Source organism: Dipodomys ordii, unplaced genomic scaffold, assembly GCF_000151885.1.
Source record: "Dipodomys ordii isolate 6190 unplaced genomic scaffold, Dord_2.0 Scaffold26, whole genome shotgun sequence".
Taxonomy (NCBI): Eukaryota; Metazoa; Chordata; class Mammalia; order Rodentia; family Heteromyidae; genus Dipodomys; species Dipodomys ordii.
Window position 1 is genome coordinate 15,768,123 of NW_012267242.1, and position 20,900 is coordinate 15,789,022.

The window sequence follows — 20,900 nt, forward strand, 5'->3', positions numbered from 1 at the left end:
GAAAGAAAGAAAGAAAGAAAGAAAGAAAGAAAGAAAGAAAGAAAGAAAGAAAGAAAGAAAGAAAGAAAGACGTAATTTCAGCAGAGACTTCAGTCTCCAAAGCTGTAGCTCCCTGGAAGGGAAGACGCCATATGTTGGGTCTTGCTAGAACCCCTATAGCACCTGCCATTCTGGGTGTAAAACACTGGTGATGATTGGAAATACGTGTCTCTACTTAAATTAGGATTTGGAGAGAGAATAACAAATTAAAGACGTGGGTGAGGTGAAGGAAGATGCTGAAAGTTGAGAGGCTAAAGGTGGGGCCAGGAAAATAGAAAACAGAGAAAGTGGTATTTTAGTCTTCCTTGTTTCCCCAAATGCTTAGTTTTGAACATTCAGTGTCAGAGCACCTGGATTTGTTCCTTGATCTGTTCCTGGATTTGTTTCTTTACCTCCCTGTGCATCAGTTTTCCAATGTACGAAATGGGCTATTGAGTCAAGTGTCTGGAATTTAGGTCTGGCTATTATTTTCTCATCCTATGTATAATGGAAGGCAGAAATAGGGAGGGGAGAAAAAAGGAGAGGAACTGGAAGGCAGGGGGCTGAAGGAGTCTTGAAAGTCTTGTCTGGGTTATTGTGGTAGTACATAGCTGTAATCTTAGCACTTAGGAGGCTGAGGTAGGATCATGAGTTTGAGGCCAAGGTGAGCTAGAGTTGTGACCCTGGTTCAAAAAAAGAATAAAAGGGGCTGGGAAGGTGGCTCAGTGGTAGAGTGCTTGCCTTGCATACAGGAGGCCCTGGGTTCAATTCCTCAGCACCACATAAACAGAAAAAGCCAGAAGTGGTGTTGTGGCTCAAAGTGACAGAATGCTAGCCTTGAGCATAAGAGCTTGGGGACAGTGCCCAGGCCCCATGACCAACAAAAAACAATGGCTCACACCTATAATCCTAGCTACTCAGGAGGCTGAGATCTGAGGATCACAGTTCAAAGCCAGCCCAGGCAGAAAGTTCTATAACACTCATCTCCAATAAACCACTGGAAGTGGCACTGTGGCTCAAGTGGTAGAGCACCAGAGTTGAAGAGCTCAGGGACACTGCCCAGGCCAAGTTCAAGCCCCATGACCCATCAAAACAATAACAAACCACCAACTAAATGTCTTGAAGGGCAGATCTGTCTCCACTGGTGCTTTTTTTTCCAAGTCAAGAAATATCAATGATAAGACTTTTGGGGGCCAGCCTCTGCACAGAAGGGAAGAGCAGCTCCTGCTTGTATGTTACCCCCTTTAGAACAAGATCTCTGATGTGCCTTGTAGCTTGACACTTTCCACTCAAGGTCCTAGAGTAGTAGTATGTCCTCGGGAGGGGAGGCCACTGGCTTTGGTTCCAGAAGCCCTGAAGAGCCACCCAATTCACAACATAGTAGGCAATGGGAAAGAGATTTAATTAGGCTTTTGATGTTCAATTTCCTCTATTTGATAATGTTTAAACTGGTTCCAAAATTCTGGGTCTGTTCCCAGCCCATTCAGGAAGATGGAAAATCCTCCCTAGCCTAAGTACTCTCTTTTCAACCCCCAGCAGCTTTTCTGATGTCCTAGCTTGCGCTCCGGATATTGATTTCTCAGGGGGGGGGATCTCTGTTTTATGGTACCCATAGGTAAATATTGACAAAATGTACACAGGTCCAAAACAGAGCTGAGTAAATGCACATAGACCTACCATTGGAGGGGGTAGTGAGGAGAGGATACGGGAAGGGTGTGGTGATGCAAGAGGGATGGGCAGGATTAGGCATGGCAGGCCCAAGAGCTCCTCTAGGAATGGAAAGAAGCATTGTGATCTCTGGAGCACAAGGCCCCACCCCACAACTTTGAAAATGCAGCAGGAGAGATTAATGTTTAAGACAGTCCTTGAAAGTAGGATTAGAGAGAGGGACAAGGGACACAAAGGTGAATGAGAGAAATTTAGCTGTCAGAAACAGACACCATGTTTTGAGGCTGAAGATGAGGTTTGGTAAAAGGGTGACACAACAGTGCTGCTGAGAATAAAACAGTGTTTCTCTCTAAGGAGCTGTGGCTTTTCCACATCCCCATCTTGGTGGTCCTTTGGATGCTAACACCACCCCTACCTCTCTATCCCCACAGGTCTTTCCAAATTCAGGCCTCAGCTCTTCTTTCATAGAAGACAGATGCTAAACCTTAGAGTGTTTGAAACGAAGTTTTTAGTATTTTTTTGGCAGAGTAGCCAAGTGTATGTGGGGGGAGTCAAGGGCTGAAACTAGGACTGGCTATTCCTTGGTTATCTACCCTGGCCTAGCCACCTTTCTGCACCTAGTGCATAAAATGAGAATTTTTTTTTTCTTTTTTGGTCATGGGGCTTGAGAACTCAGAATCTGGGGGTTGTTCCTGGACTTTTTGCTCAAGGCTAATGCTTTAACGACTTGTGCCACAGTACCACTTCTGGTGGTTAATTGGAGATAAGAGTCTCCTGGACTTTCCTGCTGGGGATGTCTTTGAACCAGGATCCTCAGATCTCAGCCTCCAGAGTAGCTACGATTACAAGCATAAGCCTACTAGGTATCCTGCCTGGACCCTCATTCTTAACCCTGAGGCTGTACACTCACACCAACCGTAATACAACCCTAGGCTCTCTCCCCACCCCCACAGCCCAAGGGCATCTGTCAGAAACAGGAAATGAACCAAACCCAAAGCAAGAACTGAAACCAGTTACTCTCTCCAAGAGGCAATAAGCAAATAAGCAGTTGTTGTGAGCAGTCCCTCACCCCAGGGCTCTCTCTGATACTGGAGATGAACCAGGATACAGTAGGGGCTGGTTCCGAGAATAACATTGGGGAGAGGGCAACAGGAACTGTTGCCAAAGGGGACAAAAGGTAGATGTGATTTGTAACCACAACATGCAAATAAGATGAAACAAGTTTTCTAATATTTGAATCCCCAAGTCATTAGAAACTGGATGCTACTTCTTTTTTGCCTGCCCTAGGGCTTGAACCCAGGGCCTGGGCACTGTTGCTGAGCTTCTTTTGCTCAGAGCTAGCATGCTACCACTTGAGCCACAGTGTCACTTCCAGTTTTTTCTGTTTATGTGGTACTGAGGAATTGAATCCAGGGGCTTCATGTATGCTATGCAAGCACTCTACTACTAAGCCACATTTCCTGTCCACTACTTCATTTTTATCCTGGCATTTGTATTTGTGAGTTGCTATTTAAAATGACTAGCAGTTTAAGCTGTGCACTGGTGGCTTATGTCTATAATCCTAGCTATTCAAAGGGGCTGAGATCTGTGGATCAAGGTTCAAGGCCAGCCTGGGCAGGAAAGTCCATGAAACTCTTATCTCCAGTAAACTACTCAGAAAAAGCCGAAGACTGGCAGCTGCATTTGGTAGCACTTCTTCTGAGGCACCAGAAACTGCCAGTGGAGAAGAAAAGTCACCTTTAGAGGAACCTATGTCACTTCCCCCCAGCCCAACAGGAGAATATGTAGTCATTACAAAACAGCACCTCATGGGGTTTCAGGTCTTTAATTTTCTGTGTGATTTTTTTTAAAACAATCAAATTGGCAGAAAAATGGCTGGAGCTGGTAGGCATTGGGGGGTTCCACTGAAATCCCCCAAATTCATACTGAGGTTTTAGGTCATGGTTGCCAAGGTGGGTGATGAGGTTAGGATTTCTAGAGATTTCCCAACCCACACTAAAACTTCTTCCAAATGGCCAAGGAAGAGGTCAGAATAGGAGCCCCATTACTATAGATGAAGGGAGAAGTCACTGTCTCTCCCCCACCACTCAAGTTCAGAGATGTGGAGATAGAAGGCTACGATCTCTAAGTGCCTACAATCTTCTCTTAAAAATATAAAACACGTGCAGTTGGCTTTGGTACAAAAACAAAACAAAACAAAACAAAAAACAACAGCAACAAAAACATTCTGGTCCCTGTGGATTTTTCTCTCACCCCCAATAAACCAAGATGGCCACCCTAACCTCTACTCCATCAACTCTAGGAAGCCAGGTTATCTCCCTGAGATTTCCGTGGAGGATGGAGAGAAGGGAGAACAGCAGTAGGAGGGTAGCAGGAGTAGGAAAGGGACAAAGTCCTGCCCACAGCCCTCCTTAAAGGGGTAGTAGGCCCTGGCTGTGGTCTTGCTTTCTTTCATGTTTGCTGGGGAGAGTGTCAGACTTGAACCCTGCAGCCGCATGGCTAAGCCTGAATACCCAGACCCCAGTAGTGTTAAAGGAGAAGGGCCCCTGATCCCTATGGCTTGGTTCCCATGTCTCTGGTCCTTTAAGTCTCCTCTCTCCCCCTATAACTAATAAACAATAAATAAATAAATTTTTCTAAAGTAGAGGGAAGAAGGCATGAAAAATTGGCATCTGTGGTGTAGGCTTTTGGATGCCACTGGGGGTTATTGTGGCCTAAATCCCCCACTTCCTAAATGGCCCTAGGTATCCAAGGATCCCAGAGCTGGCAAGGACAATTAGCAGTTCTTTCAAATGTTCCCTCATCATTGGCAGATTGGACTTCTCAAGGTTTGCCCCCCTCAGTAATGTTCTTCAGGGGGGCCCTGGGCAGAGGGAGGGGCCCGCTTAGCTCTCTGAAGCCACAAGTTCCCCATCTCGGTTCTCTGTCTCCTCTGGGATGTCTTGCATTCGAGTAAAGTCTGAAGGGGGACAAGGTAAAGCCAGTGAGTGAGATTTTCCCATGACAAACTACACCCCTATATTACTGCCTCCCCATCTTCAGACTGTGGAGGGATAAACGCTCAGGTGAGGGAAAAGTCAGCAGTGGGCCATATCTTAAGTCTTTTTTTTTTTGGGTCCGATCGTGGGGCCTGAACTCTGGGCCTGGGCCCTGTCCCTCAGCTCTTCAGCTCAAGGCTAGCGCTCTACCACTTGAGCCACAGCGCCACTTCCGGCTTTTTTCTTTTTGCTTATGTGGTGCTGAGGAATCAAACCCAGGGCCTCATGCATACAAGGCAAGCGCTATACCACTGAGCCACCTTCCCAGACCCTTAAGTCTTTGATATATAAAGATACAATTATAATCAGGGCTGGGAATGTGGCTTTGTGGTAGAGTGCTTGCTTAGCATGCAGGAAGCCCTGGGTTCGATCACATAAAGAGAAAAAGCTGGAAGTGGCGCTGTGGCTCAAATGGTAGAGTGCTAGCCTCGAGCAAAAAGAAATTCAGGGGGCTGGGAAGGTGGCTCAATGGTAGAGTACTTGCCTCATACATGCATGAGGCCCTGGGTTTGATTCCTCAGCAACATGTAAAAGAAAAAGCTGGAAGTGGCACTTTGACTCAAGTGGTAGATCACTAGCCTTGAGCTCAAGAGCTAAGGGACAGCGCCCAGTCCAGAGTTCAGGCCCCACAACCAAAAACAACAACAAAAAAAAGAAGCTCAGGGACTGTGCCCAGGCCCTGAGTTCAAGCCTCAGGACTGGGCCCCCCCCGCCAATTTTTTTTTTTTTTACAATTTTATAATTTGAGGGATAAAAACATGGCTTAATGGTATCCAGCCAGCCTACCAACTACAATTAAGTTGCTCTTTGATTAGATTGTATTTCCTGTACCAATTACTGGGTGCTTCAGGAACTATAGACTTGAAAGCTTCTGAAATTGTTTCACCTTAAAAATGGTTTTCTTGGCAATCCCTTAGTAGAGCCTTTTTTAATTTTTTTCCAGTTGTAGGATTTGAACTCTGGGCCTGGGCGCTATCCCTCAGCTATTCAGCTCAAGGCTAGTGTTCTAGCACTTGAGCCACAACACCACTTCCGGTTTTTCTGTTTATGTGGTGCTGAGGAATTGAACCCAGGGCCTCATGCATGTGAAGCAAGCACTCTACCACTGAGCTACCTTCCCAGTCCCTAAAATATTTTTTAAATAAAACTGAAAGAGAAAAAATGGATTTCTACCTGCAAAGCCTAAGGGTCACCAAGCAATTAAGAGGAGAAACCCCTCCCCACTCTGCTTCCTGGAGCTCCACCCCTGCTCAGTACAGGAAGTCCTGGCCCACCTGGAATGACTGTGGGCATCAGCAGCCAGTTCACTTAGAAACATACCAGGCCATGGCCCACACTTACTCCATGACCCCCACCACTCTCTCACCTCGTGGACTGTGGGGTGGAGACAGTCGGCTGCTCCCTTCCTCCTCACTGCCTGTGTCAGGGTCACTACTGTCTTGCAGTCGCTCCTCCGGGCTACCCAGCTCCTGCCTCTCACGGTCCTCAAAGGGTCGGTGGAGGGAGCGAGTAGTCACAGGCAGATCCAGGCGGTCATGGCCACGGCTAGGCTATGGATAGTAGGCAGGAAAAGTAGTAAGCCAGGGGATGAGCAACATGAATATTGCAGGATCTGCTTAGCTAAGGGCAGTGGGCCCTACTAGGCTTCAACACAGGCTTTCTTTCCTCCGGGGTCCAGCAACATCTGCCACCACTGGCTTCTTTTAGTGTTGACCATCCAGGTTGCTTTCTTTCAGCATCTGTCCCTGCACTTATCTGAATTCTTTTTCTTCTTCTTTTTTTTTTTTTTTTGTCGGTTGTGGGGCTTGACTCTGGGCCTGGGTGCTATCCCTCAGCTCTTTAGCTCAAGGCTAGCACTCTACCACTTGAGCCACAGCGCCACTTCAGGTTTTTCTGGGGGCTAACTGGAGATAAGAGTTCTCATGGATGTTCTTGCCAGGGCTGGCTTTGAACCATGATCCTCAGATCTCAGCCTCCTGAGTAGCTAGGATTACAGGCGTCAGCCACCAGCACCTAGCTGTTGCCTGATTTCTTAAGTTAGAAATCTCCAACAGCCCAGTATCTTTGAGGTTCTATGGACACTTGAATCTGGCCCAGGTCAGTTCACTACATGCTGCCTTACCTGTGGGGGGTTGAAGCTCAAGTATAGGGCATCGCCTGCTGGGAGGCTTCGTCTCCTAGGATCCAGAGGCCTGCGGGCCCAGGGGGCCTCTGCTGGGAGTGGCTCATTCTGACCCAAGGCCGCCAACTGCCTTCGAGCCTCTTCAGCCTCCCGCTCCAGCAGAGCCCGGGCCTGCTCACTTTCCCGGAGCCGAGCTTCCAGGCTGCCGGCCTCAGTTGCCCGCTCTTCACCCAGCCGCCGACAGCGCCGCAGCTCCTCTTGCAGCAGTGCATGCTGTCGCTGCAGTAGTGCCAGCTCTGTGGCTTGCTTTTCAGGAGCCACAGGCCCAGCCCCGGCCCTGCCAGCCTCACCATCCCTGGAATTAGCTCGAGTCAGCTTCTCCCGACGCTCGGGACCCTCTGGGAACCGGGCTTCCATTAACGTGTCCTGCTGAGCCACAGCTGCCTGGGATGGGATGGGGACACATGGGGTGCATCAGCAGCCTGTGTTTCCTTCTACACCTTCCTCTCAGCCCAGGGGATTAATCCTGTAGAGGTTGGCCTGAGGGAATACTTAGAAAAGACTGTTAGGGTGACTAGGCCCACCTGCACCCACCTCTCTGCACAGCTATAATCCTTCCCCATCCCAGCCCTTGCCCACTGACCTGTAAGCCATGAAGAAGTCCATAGAGATTGACCAATCGCTGTAACACTTCCTGAGGACAAAGGAGAGAGTGGGAACAGTGCCCATGTTTAGGATGGGAGCACTGCCCAGAAGCTGAACAAGTATGGGTGTGGGTGAGGGAACAATACTATTTGGAGAGATACTTTGAGGTGTTGTCTTTCTCCACCCCACCCTAAATTGAGATACAATTTTTCAGGCTGGGAATATCATCCTGTCTCCCATACCAACAGATTCCCACTTACCTCCTGAGGGGATCTTAGCTGGTTTCCATTTCGATCCTGCAGAAAGGGGCAAGGATAAAGAATCAGCAGATACACAAGTCTCCACTGCCGGCCCCAGAGGCCAGCTGCACCTTCCTACCCTCTAGCCAAGCCCCAAAACCTCTAGAGAAGCCACCTTCTGGTTGGAGTCTGAGTCAGCTCTGCAGAGCTCAATGGAGCCATTAAAGGTCCTGGCCTCTCCATCTGTTGAGCGGGAAAAAGAAGGTTTTGAACTCACTTTCCTAGGCTCACCCTACTGAGTCCCTGAAGCCCCCGTTGTGTTTAGTCCCCCCCCCCCGCCTACTACCTTAGTCCCCGGCCCTAGCACTCACTGGCAGTGACCCCAGGACTTGTGTTACCACCGCTGTCTGTTTCCAAGGGCAGGGATTCTCGGGATGTTAAGAGCAGCTCCACTCCAGGCCCCACTAGCAAGTCTTTCAGGCCCTCCACTGATGGAAAAAAGGAGGTGATGAGGATAGGAATGACAGAACCCCAGGAGTCATACCATCCACTGAACACACATGGACCATTCACTGGTATTTAGAAATGCCCTAACACAGGTAGTGGGCAGGTTTTCATTCAGTCATGTGGGAGCCAAAGGTCATTTAATATTTCCAAGGACATGTAAGTTTACACATGAGGACCATGTCTCTCCCTGATATTCTGAGGAACTGGCACAGAAGAGCACTTGGGCTGAAGAGTTGATAATCCCTCTGGTCTGCCCATGCGTCCACATTAGGTGATGGTGAACACATGTGCCTAAACTCTTCCTGGAGAGCTCCCTCACCCTCACGGATGGCATCTTGCAGCAGCCGCTCGCCACGAGGTGACTCCAGGGACTCTGAGCGGAAAAGGCCCCTGGGCAGGCTGGGCAGGGGCATCCCACTACTGCCATCCTCTTCTGCCTGGAAGTGGGTCATCTCAGCAAACAGTCCAACCTTCTCCTGCAGCAGTTCTACCAGTGCCCGGTCCTTCTGCTGAAGTTCCACTGTGGGTGAGAAAAAGGTGAGCATGTGGAAAAACCCAGTGGGACAGCCACAGGGCAGAGGTGGGCTAGGAAGAAAGGCAGAATTTTATTTTATTTTATTTTGCTGCTCATGAGCTTGAAATCTAGGCCTAGGTGCTGCCCCTGAGCTGCTTCTGCTCAAGGCTAGCACTCTACCACTTGAGCCATAGCACCATTTCCAGCCTTTTCTGAATAATTTACTGGCAATAAGTCTCAGAGGGTTTCCTGCCTGGGCTGGCTTCCAACCATGATCCTCACATCTCAGCCTCCTGAGTCACAGCGCCATTTCTGGTTTTCTGGTGGGTAGCTGAAGATAAGAATCTCACAGGGACTGGGAAGGTGGCTCAGTGGTAGAGTGCTTGCCTTGCATGCATGAGGTTCGATTCCTCAGTACCACATAAGCAAAAAGAAAAAAGCCAGAAGTGGCGCTGTGGCTCAAGTGGTAGAGCGCTAGCCTTGAGCTGAAGAGCTGAGGGACAGCGCCCAGGCCAGACCCAAAAATAAATAAATAAAATAAAGAAAGAAAGAATCTCACTGACCTTATTGCCCAGGCTGTTTTTGAACAGCGATCCTCAGATCTCAGCCTCCTGAGTACCTAGGATTACAGGCCTGAGCCACCAGTGTATGGCTCAATTTTTTTTTTTATTTTTTGCCTTTCCTAGGGCTTGAACTCAGGGCCTGGGCACTGTCCCTGAGCTGCTTTTGCTCAAAGCTAGCACTCTATCCCTTGAGCTACAGTGCTACTTCCAGCTTTTTTCTGTTTATGTGGTACTGAGGAATCGAACCCAGGGCTTTATGCATGCTAGGCAAGCACTCTACCACTAAGCCACATTCCCAGCCTTCAAATTTTTTCTTTAACACATTTTGTTTTTATAACAAAAGTGACAAAGATTTATGGCAAAGATTATAAATTGTCTATCATATTCTTTCCATTCTTCAATTATAGAATATGAACGGGGCTGGGAAGGTGGCTCAGTGGTAGAGCGCTTGCCTTGCATGCATGAGGCCTTGGGTTCGATTACTCAGCACCACATAAACAAAAAGAAAAAAGCTGGAAGTGGCGCTGTGGCTCAAGTGGTAGAGCACTAGCCTTGAGCTGAAGAGCTGAGGGACAGCGCCCAGACCCAGAGTTCAGGCCCCATGACTGGACCCCCCCCAAAAATAGAATGTGAACAAGTTTCATTTGGACATAGCTGCCCAGGCAGATTACTTCCCAGCTTTACCTACAGCGAGTTACACACTGCCACGTGCTAAGCCCAGTAGGAACTGAACTCACAGCCTTATATTTGCTAGGCAAGTCTTTCGGCTGTTTTTGCAATTTTTGAGATAAGGTTTCACTTTTTGTCCAGACTGGCCAGGAAATCAATTCTATTTATGTTTCCCACAATAGCTAGGATGACAGGCACACATCAACAAACCTTTTCTGCTGAGATAGGGTCTTGCAAACTTTTTGCCCAGGCAGGCCTCAAACCTCCTCAGCCTCGAATCCTTCTGATTTTTAGTATTCCCAAATAGACAGGATTATAACTGTGAGCCACTATTGTTTGGTGAAGAAACTTTTTTGTTGGAGTTGTTTTTTTTTTTTGGCCGGTTGTGGGGCTTGAACTCTTGGGCTTGGACGCTCTCTCAGCTCTTCAGATTAAAGCAGGCACTCTACTACTTGAGCCATAGTACCACTTCTGGTTTTCTAGTGGTTTATTGGAGATAAGAGTCTCAAGGCCTTTCCTGCCCAGGATGGCTTTGAATCGAGATCCTCAGATCTCAGCCTTCTGAGTAGCTAGGATTACAGGTGTGAGCCACCAGCACCGGTCTTTATTGGTGTTTTTGTATAGCAGGTCATATAGACCCCTACTAGGGACATTATACAACCAAAAAACACCCCCATGGAATCATCTCATCTTTTTAGCAGTTGCATAATATTTGTATGGATATATCACAAAGTATTTCATAAAGCTCCCTGTGGGTGGACTTACTCTTGATCCGCCTCAGGTAAGCCTCATCTTCTGTCTCAATCAGGGGGAAGTCTTCCCTGGATGGACATCTGGAGAGGTAATAGGTCATGTGGGGTTGGCAACAGATGTGAGGTTACATATCATAATCAGTCTTCCCTCCTTCTGATACATGTTCTACATTCCCTTTATCTAGTAAGCTTCCTCACATCTTGGCTTCATTGACTTTTATTTATTTATTTTTTGTCATCTTTAGGACTTAAACTCTGGGCCTGAGTGCTGTCCCTGAGCTCTTTAGCTCGAGGCATGTGCTCTACCACTTAAGCCACAGAGCCACTTTGGATTTTCTAAAGGTTAATTGGAGATAAGAATCTCACAGACTTTCCTGCCCAGGCTGGCTTTGAACCAAGATCCTCAATCTCAGCCTCCTGAGTAGTGAGGATTACACATGAGAGCCACTGGCGCCTGGCTCCTGGGCTCTTTTTCTCAAGGCTAGCACTCTACCACCTTGAGCCATAGTTCCATTTCCAATTTTTTTTTTTTTTTGTTAATTGGAGGTAAGAGTCTCACTGACTTTCCAGCTCAGGTGGCTTTGAACCATGCATGATCCTCAGATCTGAGCCTTCTGAGTAGCTAGGATTACAAGCCTGGATGCATAAACACTTTTACATGTAAACTTCCCTTCTTGGCTCTATCAGGTTGAGTTTGTTAATGAGAACCATCCCATCTTCTCTCTAACATCAATGCTTTTATTATCTTCTTTTTTTCATTTTCAGAAAATAAAAGATAAAATGCAATATAATCCAAAAAACAGTCTCTTGCCTACAGATCAAGATGTTAATGAGGCTCAAACTGTCCTTTTGGCTGGCAGCTGTGACCATTCTAATTGTTCTTTTGCTTTTCAGCTCATGCTACATTTGAAAGGTAGTTGAGGTTTTCAGCATATAAACTTTGACATGATTCTCTCAGCCACTGCTCCTCCCTGTCAAAGCTAGGTTCTGTTCCCAGGTGGTACTGAGGCCTAGCACAAATGCCATAGGTACTTCTGAGGCCATATGTACAGACAACACAGGCAGCAGGCACACACTCACACGCGCACACTCTGCTGAATGACTCGCATCCAGGTGCTCCGGTCATCCCGGGATGCTGTGTGCACCTCATACATCTCAGGAGGGGCCGCGCTAATCAGAAACATCCCCTTCTCTTGGTTGGCAATGTCCCGAACAATCAGATTCTGCAGTGATACCACCGAAGGCTTGTCCTGTTGGGAGAAAGAATTAAGCCTGGGAATCCTAAGCTAATTGGGTCTTCAATCCTGGAATGCCCAAAGGATTGAGGAAGATATCCTACCCCCTCTTCTGGGCCATTCAGAGAGAACTTGGAAATGTGTATGACCTTTGTCAGATTGACTTTAAGATTTATTTTCATCATCTATAAAATGCCAGTGGCTAAAAATGGGCTTTCCTCATAAATATTGAAATATCTGAATATAATAATATGATAGCAAAAATGATAGCTAATTTTTATTTTATTATAGTAATAGTTATAATAGTTGACAGGAAGACTCCAGGGCTTTTTCACTTGGGGAAGAAAGCAAGCAGAGCTTGAGACATATGCAAGTGTTAAGAGAATGAGGACTCACCAAAGCAGGAAAGATGTACTTCTGATCCTTCTCTTGGAGAAACAGTAGCACATCGGTCATGAGCAGCATTAGCACATCTGGTAGGAGTATAAAGCAGGAGAATGGTCAGCACTAGAGAGATTGAGCAGCCATTTCTCTGTGGGCCTACACTATCAGATAGAACTTCCCATTCCCCTCTTCTTCCCCTAATCCCCCTTTTCTCTTGGTTGCTTCTGCCACCTTTGTAGACCTCCCACTTTCTCATTCTGAGAGCAGAGAAATGAAGGAGAAAAGAGAGATGTATGTGATACCAGATAAAACACCCTTTTAGGCTAGCAGGGACAGCAGGAGACCACTCAGTGCTTTTGTAGAAAACGGCCACAGCTGATCAGGCTTCTTAACCAAAGGTCTACAGGTTCCCAGGATAGCCACTGCTAAGCTCCAGGGGCTCTGTAAACCTTCTGAAGTTGCATAAACAGTTGGATGTACCAATATAACATACATGTGTATTCTTCTGGGTGGAAGGGTCCAATAGTTTGTTTTGTTTTGGTAGCACTGGGGTTTGAAATCAGCCTTGCACTTACTCGGCGAGTATTCTACCACACTTGAGCCACACTTCCATTCCTGCTTTTTGCTGGTTACTTATAGATGAAATAGAAAGAACTTCTCTCTCTCTCTCTGTTTTTTGGTGCTGGTTCTGGAGCTTAAACTCAGGGCCTGGGTGTTGTCCCTAAGTTAATTTGTGTTTTTGCTCAAGACTAACAGTCTGCCACTTGAGTTATAGCTCCACTTTGGCTTTTTTGGCAGTTAATTGGAGATAAGAGTTTCACAGACTTTCCTGCTTAGGCTGGCTTTGAACCATAATCCTCAGACCTTGGCCTCCTGAGTAGCTAGGAACACAAGCATGAGCCACTGACACTGGTCTGTAGAGAACTTTTCTGCCAGGGATTGCTAGCAATCCTCCAGATCTCAGCCTCCTGAGTAAGCTAGGAATTTAGGCTTAAGTCAATGGCACCCAGCTCCCAGACTGGTCTTGAACTTGTATGGGCTCAAGCAACCTTCTGGCCTCAGCCTCCTGAATAGCTGGGACTAAAGGTGTATGCCACATGGGGCTGGGTCCAAGGCCTTTATGTTATTAAGGATTCTAAGACCAATAGGAGCTATGTGTTTCCCAGCCTTTATGGGCTTCCCAGTCTTTAAGTTTCATGTCTAGCATCTAACTAATATAAAAATCTTTTTTTTACTTTTTTGCCAGTCCTGGGGCTTGAACTCAGGGCCTGGGCGCTGTCCCTCAGCTCTTCAGCTCAAGGGGAGCGCTCTACCACTTGAGCCACAGCACCACTTCCAGTTTTTTTTTCTCTGTTTATGTGGAACTAAGAATCTAACCCAGGGCTTTATGCATGCGAGGCAAGCACTCTACCACTAAGCCACATTCCCAGTCTAATATAAAATCTTTTTTCTTTTTTGTCAGTCATGGGGCTTGAACTCTGGGCTTGGGCGCTGTCCCTAAGCTCATCAGCTCAAGGCGAGCACTCTATGACTTGAGCCAAAGCACCACTTCTAGTTTTCTGGTTGTTTATTGGAGATAAGAGTCTCAGGGACTTTATTGCCCAGGCTGACTTTAAACTGTGATCCTCAGATCTCAGCCTCCTGAGTAGGTAGGATTACAGGTGTGAGCCACCAGCACCAAGCTAACATAAAATCTTTTTCTTTTTTTTTGGTGGGGGGTCCGGTCGTGGGGCCTAAACTCTGGGCCTGGGCGCTGTCCCTCAGTTTTTCAGCTCAAGGCTAGCGCTCTACCACTTGAGCCACAGAGCCACTTCCAGCTTTTTTCTTTTTGCTTATGTGGTGTTGAAGAATCGAACCCAGGGCCTCATGCATGCAAGGCAAGCGCTCTACCACTGAGCCACCTTCCCAGCCCTAATATAAAATCTTTAAAAAACTTTTTTAGGTATCTGACCTAAATTCTTTCTGCCTTGGCATATTCCTATTTTTCACTTTGTGCTCAGTAAAGGGAGAAAGTTCACTTTCTGTCTACTAAAGGAGGATTGAGAGGTCAGCCCTCATCCAACAAAGGTCAATTCTATGCAACCTAGATGTCACAGTCAAGAACACATACACTCACCCTTCATCCTTGGGATCTTACTAACTGTGGGCATACAGAATGGGAGGGCTTTTGCTAAATGCTCAGAAATAGAGCTCTGTAGCCTTGCTATTTTTAACCCTCGATGCTTTATATTCTTAGCTGCTGTGTGGGAGAGATGAAAAGGAGAGAAATGGAAGAAGCTGGTGAAGACAGAATATCCAGGCCCTCCAAGCAGAGATTTTATGACCTGGACACAGAGGAGCAGGCAGACTCTGGCCTCAGATGTCAGTTGTTTTTGTCCCCGAGTCCTTACCCCCAAAGCTGAAGCTGCCACTTTCTTGCCCTGATTTAGACAGAATACTTTGCAAGTGCACAAAAATTCTGAAAAGGGAGCCTAGGAAAGTGGGCTTAGGCCCACAGGACTCCATTCTCTCTCGCCTTTCCTGCCTGACCTTCTCTGGGTGCAGCCTCTCCCTGGAAACGCCCAGCTGTGCTCCTTGAATGCCAAAGCATTCCACAGCCCTGATGGCTGGGATTCTGGTTGGGGAAATTAACTGCCTTAATCTTGTCCTGTGGTCTGCATTTCTATTTTTTTACCCCTGGGACTAGGGCTTGAACTGAGGCTCTAGCATCACAGGGTCTTCCACTTTTCTTTTTTGGCCAGCCCTGGAGTTTGAACTCAGGGCCTGGGCACTGTCCCTGAGGTTGTTTTGTTCAAGGCTAGCACTCTATCACTTGAGTCACAGTCCCCTTCAGGCTTTTTCTGTTTCTGAGGAGTCGAACCTAGGGCTTCATGCATGCTAGGCAAGCACTCTACCACAGCCCAGGTCTTCCACTCTTGAGCAATGACCCAGCTTCTCTGTGTGTGTGTGTGTGTGTGTGCTGGTGTGGGGTCTGAACTCAGAATCTCACACTTCATCAGCTAGCATGCTTAGCTAGCATTCTACCACTGGAGCCACACCTCCAGCCCACCTTTTTATTGGTTATTTTGGAGATAGAGTCTCAAGAACTTTTCTGGCCAGGCTAGCATCAAACCTTAATCTTGTAGATATCAGCCTCTCAGACAGTTAGGGTTACAGGTATGAGCTACCAATGCTCAACTGTGGTTTACATTTCTATGTCTTCATTAAAACTGATGGTTCTCTGGCCTGGCAAGGACCACAGAAATGAATATAAACTCATAAGACTGTCTTGTCCAGAATATTAAAAACAGAATGCAAAACTTTGGTTGCAATAAACAACGTATCTTTTCCTCCTACTGAGTCTCATACTTGGTGCAGGCCTACCTAAAGAGAAGTCTTTTTCTTTTTTGGTCATGGGGCTTGAACTCTGGGCCTGGGCACTGTCCCTCAGCTCTTCAGCTCAAGGCTAGCACTTTACCACTTGACTCACAGCACCACTTCTAGTTTGCCTGGTGGTTTATTGGAGATAAGAGTCTCATGGACTTTCCTGCCCAGGCTGGCTTTGAACTGTGATCCTCAGATCTCAGCCTCCTGAGTAGCTAAGACTACAGGCGTGAGCCCAGCGCCCAGCTAAGAGAAGTCTTTTTTTGGGGGTGGGTGGGGAGGGGGTCCAGTCATGGGGCCTGAACTCTGGGCCTGGGCGCTGTCCCTCAGCTCTTCAGCTCAACGTTACCACTTGAGCCACAGGGCCACTTCCAGCTTTTTTCTTTTTGCTTTTTGTGGTGCTGAGGAATGGAACCCAGGGCCTCAGGCATGCAAGGCAAGCGCTCTATCACTGAGCCACCTTCCCAGCCCTAAGAGAAGTCTTAAGAGTGGCTGTATCTCCCATTTTAACTCTGAACTCTTGTAGGCGCTTCCCAGCAAATCACTGATCTTTTGTTTATTTTTATGTTTTTGATAGCGTCTCACTATACAGCCCAGGTCGACTTTGAACTTCCTATATAGCCAAGGCTGCCCCAGAATTTATGATCATCCTACCTCATCCTGAGTGCTGGAATTACAAATGTGAACCACCACGCCCAGCAAGGTCTACTGACCTTTTTTTTTTTTTTGGGGGTCGGGTCGTGGGGCCTGAACTCTGGGCCTGGGCGCTGTCCCTCAGCTCTTCAGCTCAAGGCTAGCGCTCTACCACTTGAGCCACAGCGCCACTTCCGGCGTTTTTCTTTTTGCTTATGTGGTGCTGAGGAATCGAACCCAGGGCCTCAGGCATGCAAGGCAAGCGCTCTACCACTAAGCCACCTTCCCAGCCCCGAGGTCTACTGACCTTTAAAGCGACCTGTCGCTGTCTTCCAGAGCAGGCAGCCATCATGGATGAGCTTGCGCCGCAGAAGCTCCTCTCGGCCAAAAGGGCCCTTGCCAGGTACTGGGGCCTGGGCCCGAGGGTCCATGCGGTTATAGATTTCCTGCAGGCGAGCCCCTTTCTCCAGCTCATGAACATCCTGGTCCACATTCGACAGCAACTCTTTCACTAGCCCCAGTGCTGCTGTCAGGTCCTGGCGCTCCTCCTCAATTCCTGTACCAGAAGGCCAACATGGGGGACAACTTACCCACTGTCACTCCAGTCCTAACTCCCACTGTGTCCCAACTCTACCTTTACAGGCTTCCCATAACTCCATACCTGCCCTTTGAGCCTTTGTCATCCCAAGCCTTTCCTTACCCATAATATCCCCCTCCCTGGTGCTTCTCCTCACCATGGGAATGCTGAAGGATCCGGTTGATGAGCACTGGATACTTGGTGATGCGCTGAGTTACCAGGAGGATGCATTCCTGTACCCCATGTCGCTTCAGCACAGCTGAGCGGGTCACTTTCTGCAAAGGAAGAGGCAGGGCTCAGGGCTGTCAAAAGATGCCAGTCCTAGCTTTTGGTGCTGGTCCTGCCTTGGCTATTACCTGACACTGGTCTATGTGACATCAACTGGAAAATGGGGACAATGTCCCCGATTTGTGGTAAGGATCAACCCAACAAAGTCAGGAAAAATAGATGGGAAACTAGTAGGAGATACTGTCCTCTCTGAGGGTTAACTCTTGACAGGATCCACAAATCTAAAGGGGTAGCCAGTACTTGCTGTCTGGGTAGACACAGATCACACCTGACCTTCCCATGAATGAGGAAGATGGATTCAGGCTTATGAGGAGGCTGTGAGTCTGGATCTGCAGAGGCTGGCTCACCCGAATGAACTGCTGGAAGCGTTTGTCTCGAGCATACAACTCCTTATAGAGCTTTAAGGCCTTTGTGTGGCGGCTGCAGAACTCTGAGTAGGTCTTCCGCATCTGCTCTGCACTGGGACCTGAGAACTAGATGTCAGGAGAGCAAAGCCAAGTCAACATTCCTCACAAAATCATACCTTATCCTTTGGGCATACCTCCAGCCTCCTGCCAAACAGACTGGCATCCTGCCTCTGGAGTGTGGTTGGAAACAAACAAAAAAAAAATGCTCACTCCTCCTTCAATGACTATTACCCAGGGGTCCTACCCTTTCCCACCTGGCTGATAAGCAGGTCACCCAAACGATGGATGACAAAATTCCGAGTGCTGCCAGGGCACAGGGCTTGGCGCCGGCGTTCTAACAGTTGGCTAAGGAAGCGGGTATGAATGTCATTGAGCTCATCCACGCAGGGAAATAGGCCCTGGACCACTCCTGGCTCTAACTGTAGTTCTTCTAGCATCCCAGTGCGGAAGAGGCGGGTCATGATCTTCAGTGTCTTCACATGGTGCAGCTCCGTCTGGATTAGTTCTGTGGGGACAATGGGTCATTCAACCTTCTACTCTGGCTTGAGCACAATTTGTGGGCCCCTTGGCTGGTCGCTTTTAGGTTAACATCTGCATTAGTGGGATCTTAAATCATTTTTTAATTATTTTTTATCTTTACACCTGTCATCTGACGATTATCAACTATTTTAGGAAAAGAACCATGTGTCTTCTATACATTCTAAGCCTCCCACACCCAGCATGGTGTCGTACATTAAAGAGGCAGAGTGAAAACTGAGAACCATGTTAAAAAAAGGGATAAAGATGGAGCAGTTGAATATGATTGGTGCATGCCTGTATTCTCAGCACTCAGGAGGTAGAAGCAAGAGGATTGTTGGCTACCTAACAAAACCTTGTCTCAAAAAAAACAAAACAAAATATGGGGTCTTGGAGACCAGGTGAAGGCCTAAGGAGCAACCTGATGCCAAGCAGGGTCATGGAGGTAAAGAGTCTGGAGAGGTGGGACTGCTAGAAAGGAGAACATAGACAATCAGGGCCTGGTAAGGGAAGAAGGCTGGGGTGATGCAGTTGGCTCACCATAAATGACGTCCTGCTGCTTCATCACTTCCTTTTTATGTTGCTGCAGGAAGCTGCCATCCACAGCAAGGCTCCAGGAATCTGCTGCAAAGTCCTTCTCGTCCATTTCAAAGTCACTCATCAGCTCATTATAGATCACTTCTGCACCTGGGCATCAGTAGAGGAAGAAACTCAGAACTGATTCCTCCTTCCTGGTTTCTAGGCCCTCCTTTACATCCCTTGTCTCCCTGCCCTTCCCAAGGCTGCTCCCACCAGCCCTGCTTCATCTCCTCCAAGTCTCTCCAGCCTCAGGCATGCTCACCTTCATCAATAAGGGATTCCACTGATAGGGTTCGGTTTCGCATGTTGAGGGAGTCTGTGGACTGGGAAAGGATCCGACGCAGCCCCAGGGGAGACTCATCATTGAAATGTCTGAAGGAAGTAAAGGTTGTCTGCATCATCCCTACTCAGGCAGAATATCCCTTCCCAGGAGGGGAACCAAGACTGGGGACTTGAAAGGCAGTCACGGTAAGTTCTCCTTACTTATCAGTCTACAATTCTGAACTCAGAGATGGAAAAAAACCTTAGTCCCCGCCCTTTGGGATCCATACTCTGCTACCTGGTCTTCCCTTCCCCAAAAGAGGCTCACCCAGCAATGTTGGTGGTAGAAACACTCTTAGCTAAAGACAAGGAGGAGCGGCCGCGGCGGGAGCCAAGGAGGGACTGTCGGAAGCTGTCGGAGGGGTAGATGGCAGAGGTAGGCCGCTCCCGGGTAGTTGCTGTCAGGAGAGAGGCCAAGCAGGCAAAAATCAAACTCTCCGCCTCCCCAGAGTTCCAGCCTCCCAAGCTCCTCCGCTAGAAACAAGGTATTCTCTGGCACCACTCCCGGCCCTTCTGGTCCAAGAAACACTTATAATGTCACTTTACATCTGTGCTATCCTCCAATGTTTGCAGAGCTTTTTCTTGCCTTACTTCCTCCCTGAAACAAACTGAGCAAAGTGAAGCTCAAAAAAAGTAAGAAGACCTGATCAGGACCAATGGTGATGAGACTTGGGCCTCTGATCTTTCTGCCTAAGTACCATGTTGTTACACCAAAGCTATCTGACTGAAACCTGACAACTGCCATGAATACTACCAAATGCAGTGATAATAATGCAAGGCCAGGCATTCAAGCCTCTAACCCTACTACTTGAGATTGGGGGAATCACAGTTTGAGCGCCAGCCCAAGCAAAATGTTTGTTACAAACTCCATCTCACTCATGGCTCAGCAAGGTTGTGTGTGTCACCTCCAGGGGAGGTACAATGTGGTTGGGTATAGTGGTGTACACCTATCATCCTCAGAAACACAGGTAAGCATGAGTAGGAGTACCAATCCCCAGGCTAACTTACTGAGCATACCTCAAAAATAACCAATGTAGACAGGTGCCTGTAATCCTAGTTATTGAAGAGGCTAAGATGTGAAGACCACAGTTCAAAACCAGCCAAGGCAGGAAAGTCCATGAGACTTTAATCTTCAATAAACTACTAAAAAAAATCCGGAAGTGGAGCTGTGGCTCAGGTGGTACAGCAATAGTCTTGAGCAAAAGAAGCTTAAGGACAGGCTGGAAATGTGGCTTAGTAGTAGACTGCTAACCTCACAGCCCATAGAAGTGGGTGCATCTACCTTTATTTTACAGATGAGCTAAAGAAGCTCAGGGACAGAGGCCAGGCCCTGAGTTCAAGTGTTAAGACTGGCAAAAAAGAAAGAAAGAAAGAAAGAAAGGAAGGAAGGAAGGGAGGGAGGGAGGGAGGGAGGGAAGGAAGGGAAAGAAGGAAAGAAAGAAGGGAAGGAAGGAAGGGAAGGAAGGGAAAGAAGGGAAAGAAGGAAAGAAAGAAGGAAAGGAAGGAAGGAAGGAAGGAAGGAAGGAAGGAAGGAAGGAAGGAAGGAAGGAAGGAAGGAGAGAAAAGAAAGAAAGAGAAGTAGCAGCAGCTTAGGGATAGTACCTAGGCCTTGAGTTCAAGCCCCAGGACCAGCACCAAAAAAACAAAAACAAAAACAAAGTCGGAGCCGGGCGCTGGTGGCTCACGCCTGTAATCCTAGCTACTCAGGAGGCTGAGATCTGAGGATCGCGGTTCAAAGCCAGCCTGGGCAGGAGAGACCGTGAGACTCCTATCTCCAATAAACCAACAGAAAACCGGAAGTGGCGCTGTAGCTCAAGTGGTAGAGCGCTCGCCTTGAGCTGAAGAGCTGAGGGACAGCGCCC

At 47.8% G+C, this 20,900-nt stretch overlaps 1 protein-coding gene across 3 annotated transcripts in view; it reads right to left on the reverse strand.

Moving 5' to 3' along the window:
* Positions 1 to 3,495: 3,495 nt before the first annotated feature.
* The window catches only part of Arhgef2 (Rho/Rac guanine nucleotide exchange factor (GEF) 2), a 48,809-nt gene continuing 31,404 nt past the window's right edge, over positions 3,496 to 20,900 (reverse strand). For 2 of the 3 annotated variants that reach the window (XM_013015260.1, XM_013015259.1), the window contains exons 4-21: positions 19,307 to 19,436; positions 18,980 to 19,089; positions 18,679 to 18,825; positions 17,877 to 18,127; positions 17,563 to 17,688; positions 17,085 to 17,202; positions 16,658 to 16,906; positions 12,367 to 12,443; positions 11,816 to 11,985; positions 10,749 to 10,816; positions 8,557 to 8,757; positions 8,102 to 8,218; positions 7,906 to 7,973; positions 7,752 to 7,787; positions 7,490 to 7,540; positions 6,847 to 7,290; positions 6,091 to 6,274; positions 3,496 to 4,645 (exon numbers count right to left, since the gene is read on the reverse strand). In XM_013015260.1, the coding sequence (XP_012870714.1) occupies positions 4,572 to 4,645; positions 6,091 to 6,274; positions 6,847 to 7,290; positions 7,490 to 7,540; positions 7,752 to 7,787; positions 7,906 to 7,973; positions 8,102 to 8,218; positions 8,557 to 8,757; positions 10,749 to 10,816; positions 11,816 to 11,985; positions 12,367 to 12,443; positions 16,658 to 16,906; positions 17,085 to 17,202; positions 17,563 to 17,688; positions 17,877 to 18,127; positions 18,679 to 18,825; positions 18,980 to 19,089; positions 19,307 to 19,436 (2,621 nt within the window). In that variant the 3' untranslated portion in view covers positions 3,496 to 4,571. The remainder of the gene's footprint in view (positions 4,646 to 6,090; positions 6,275 to 6,846; positions 7,291 to 7,489; positions 7,541 to 7,751; positions 7,788 to 7,905; positions 7,974 to 8,101; positions 8,219 to 8,556; positions 8,758 to 10,748; positions 10,817 to 11,815; positions 11,986 to 12,366; positions 12,444 to 16,657; positions 16,907 to 17,084; positions 17,203 to 17,562; positions 17,689 to 17,876; positions 18,128 to 18,678; positions 18,826 to 18,979; positions 19,090 to 19,306; positions 19,437 to 20,900) is intronic. The other variant, XM_013015261.1, reaches the window with a different exon arrangement.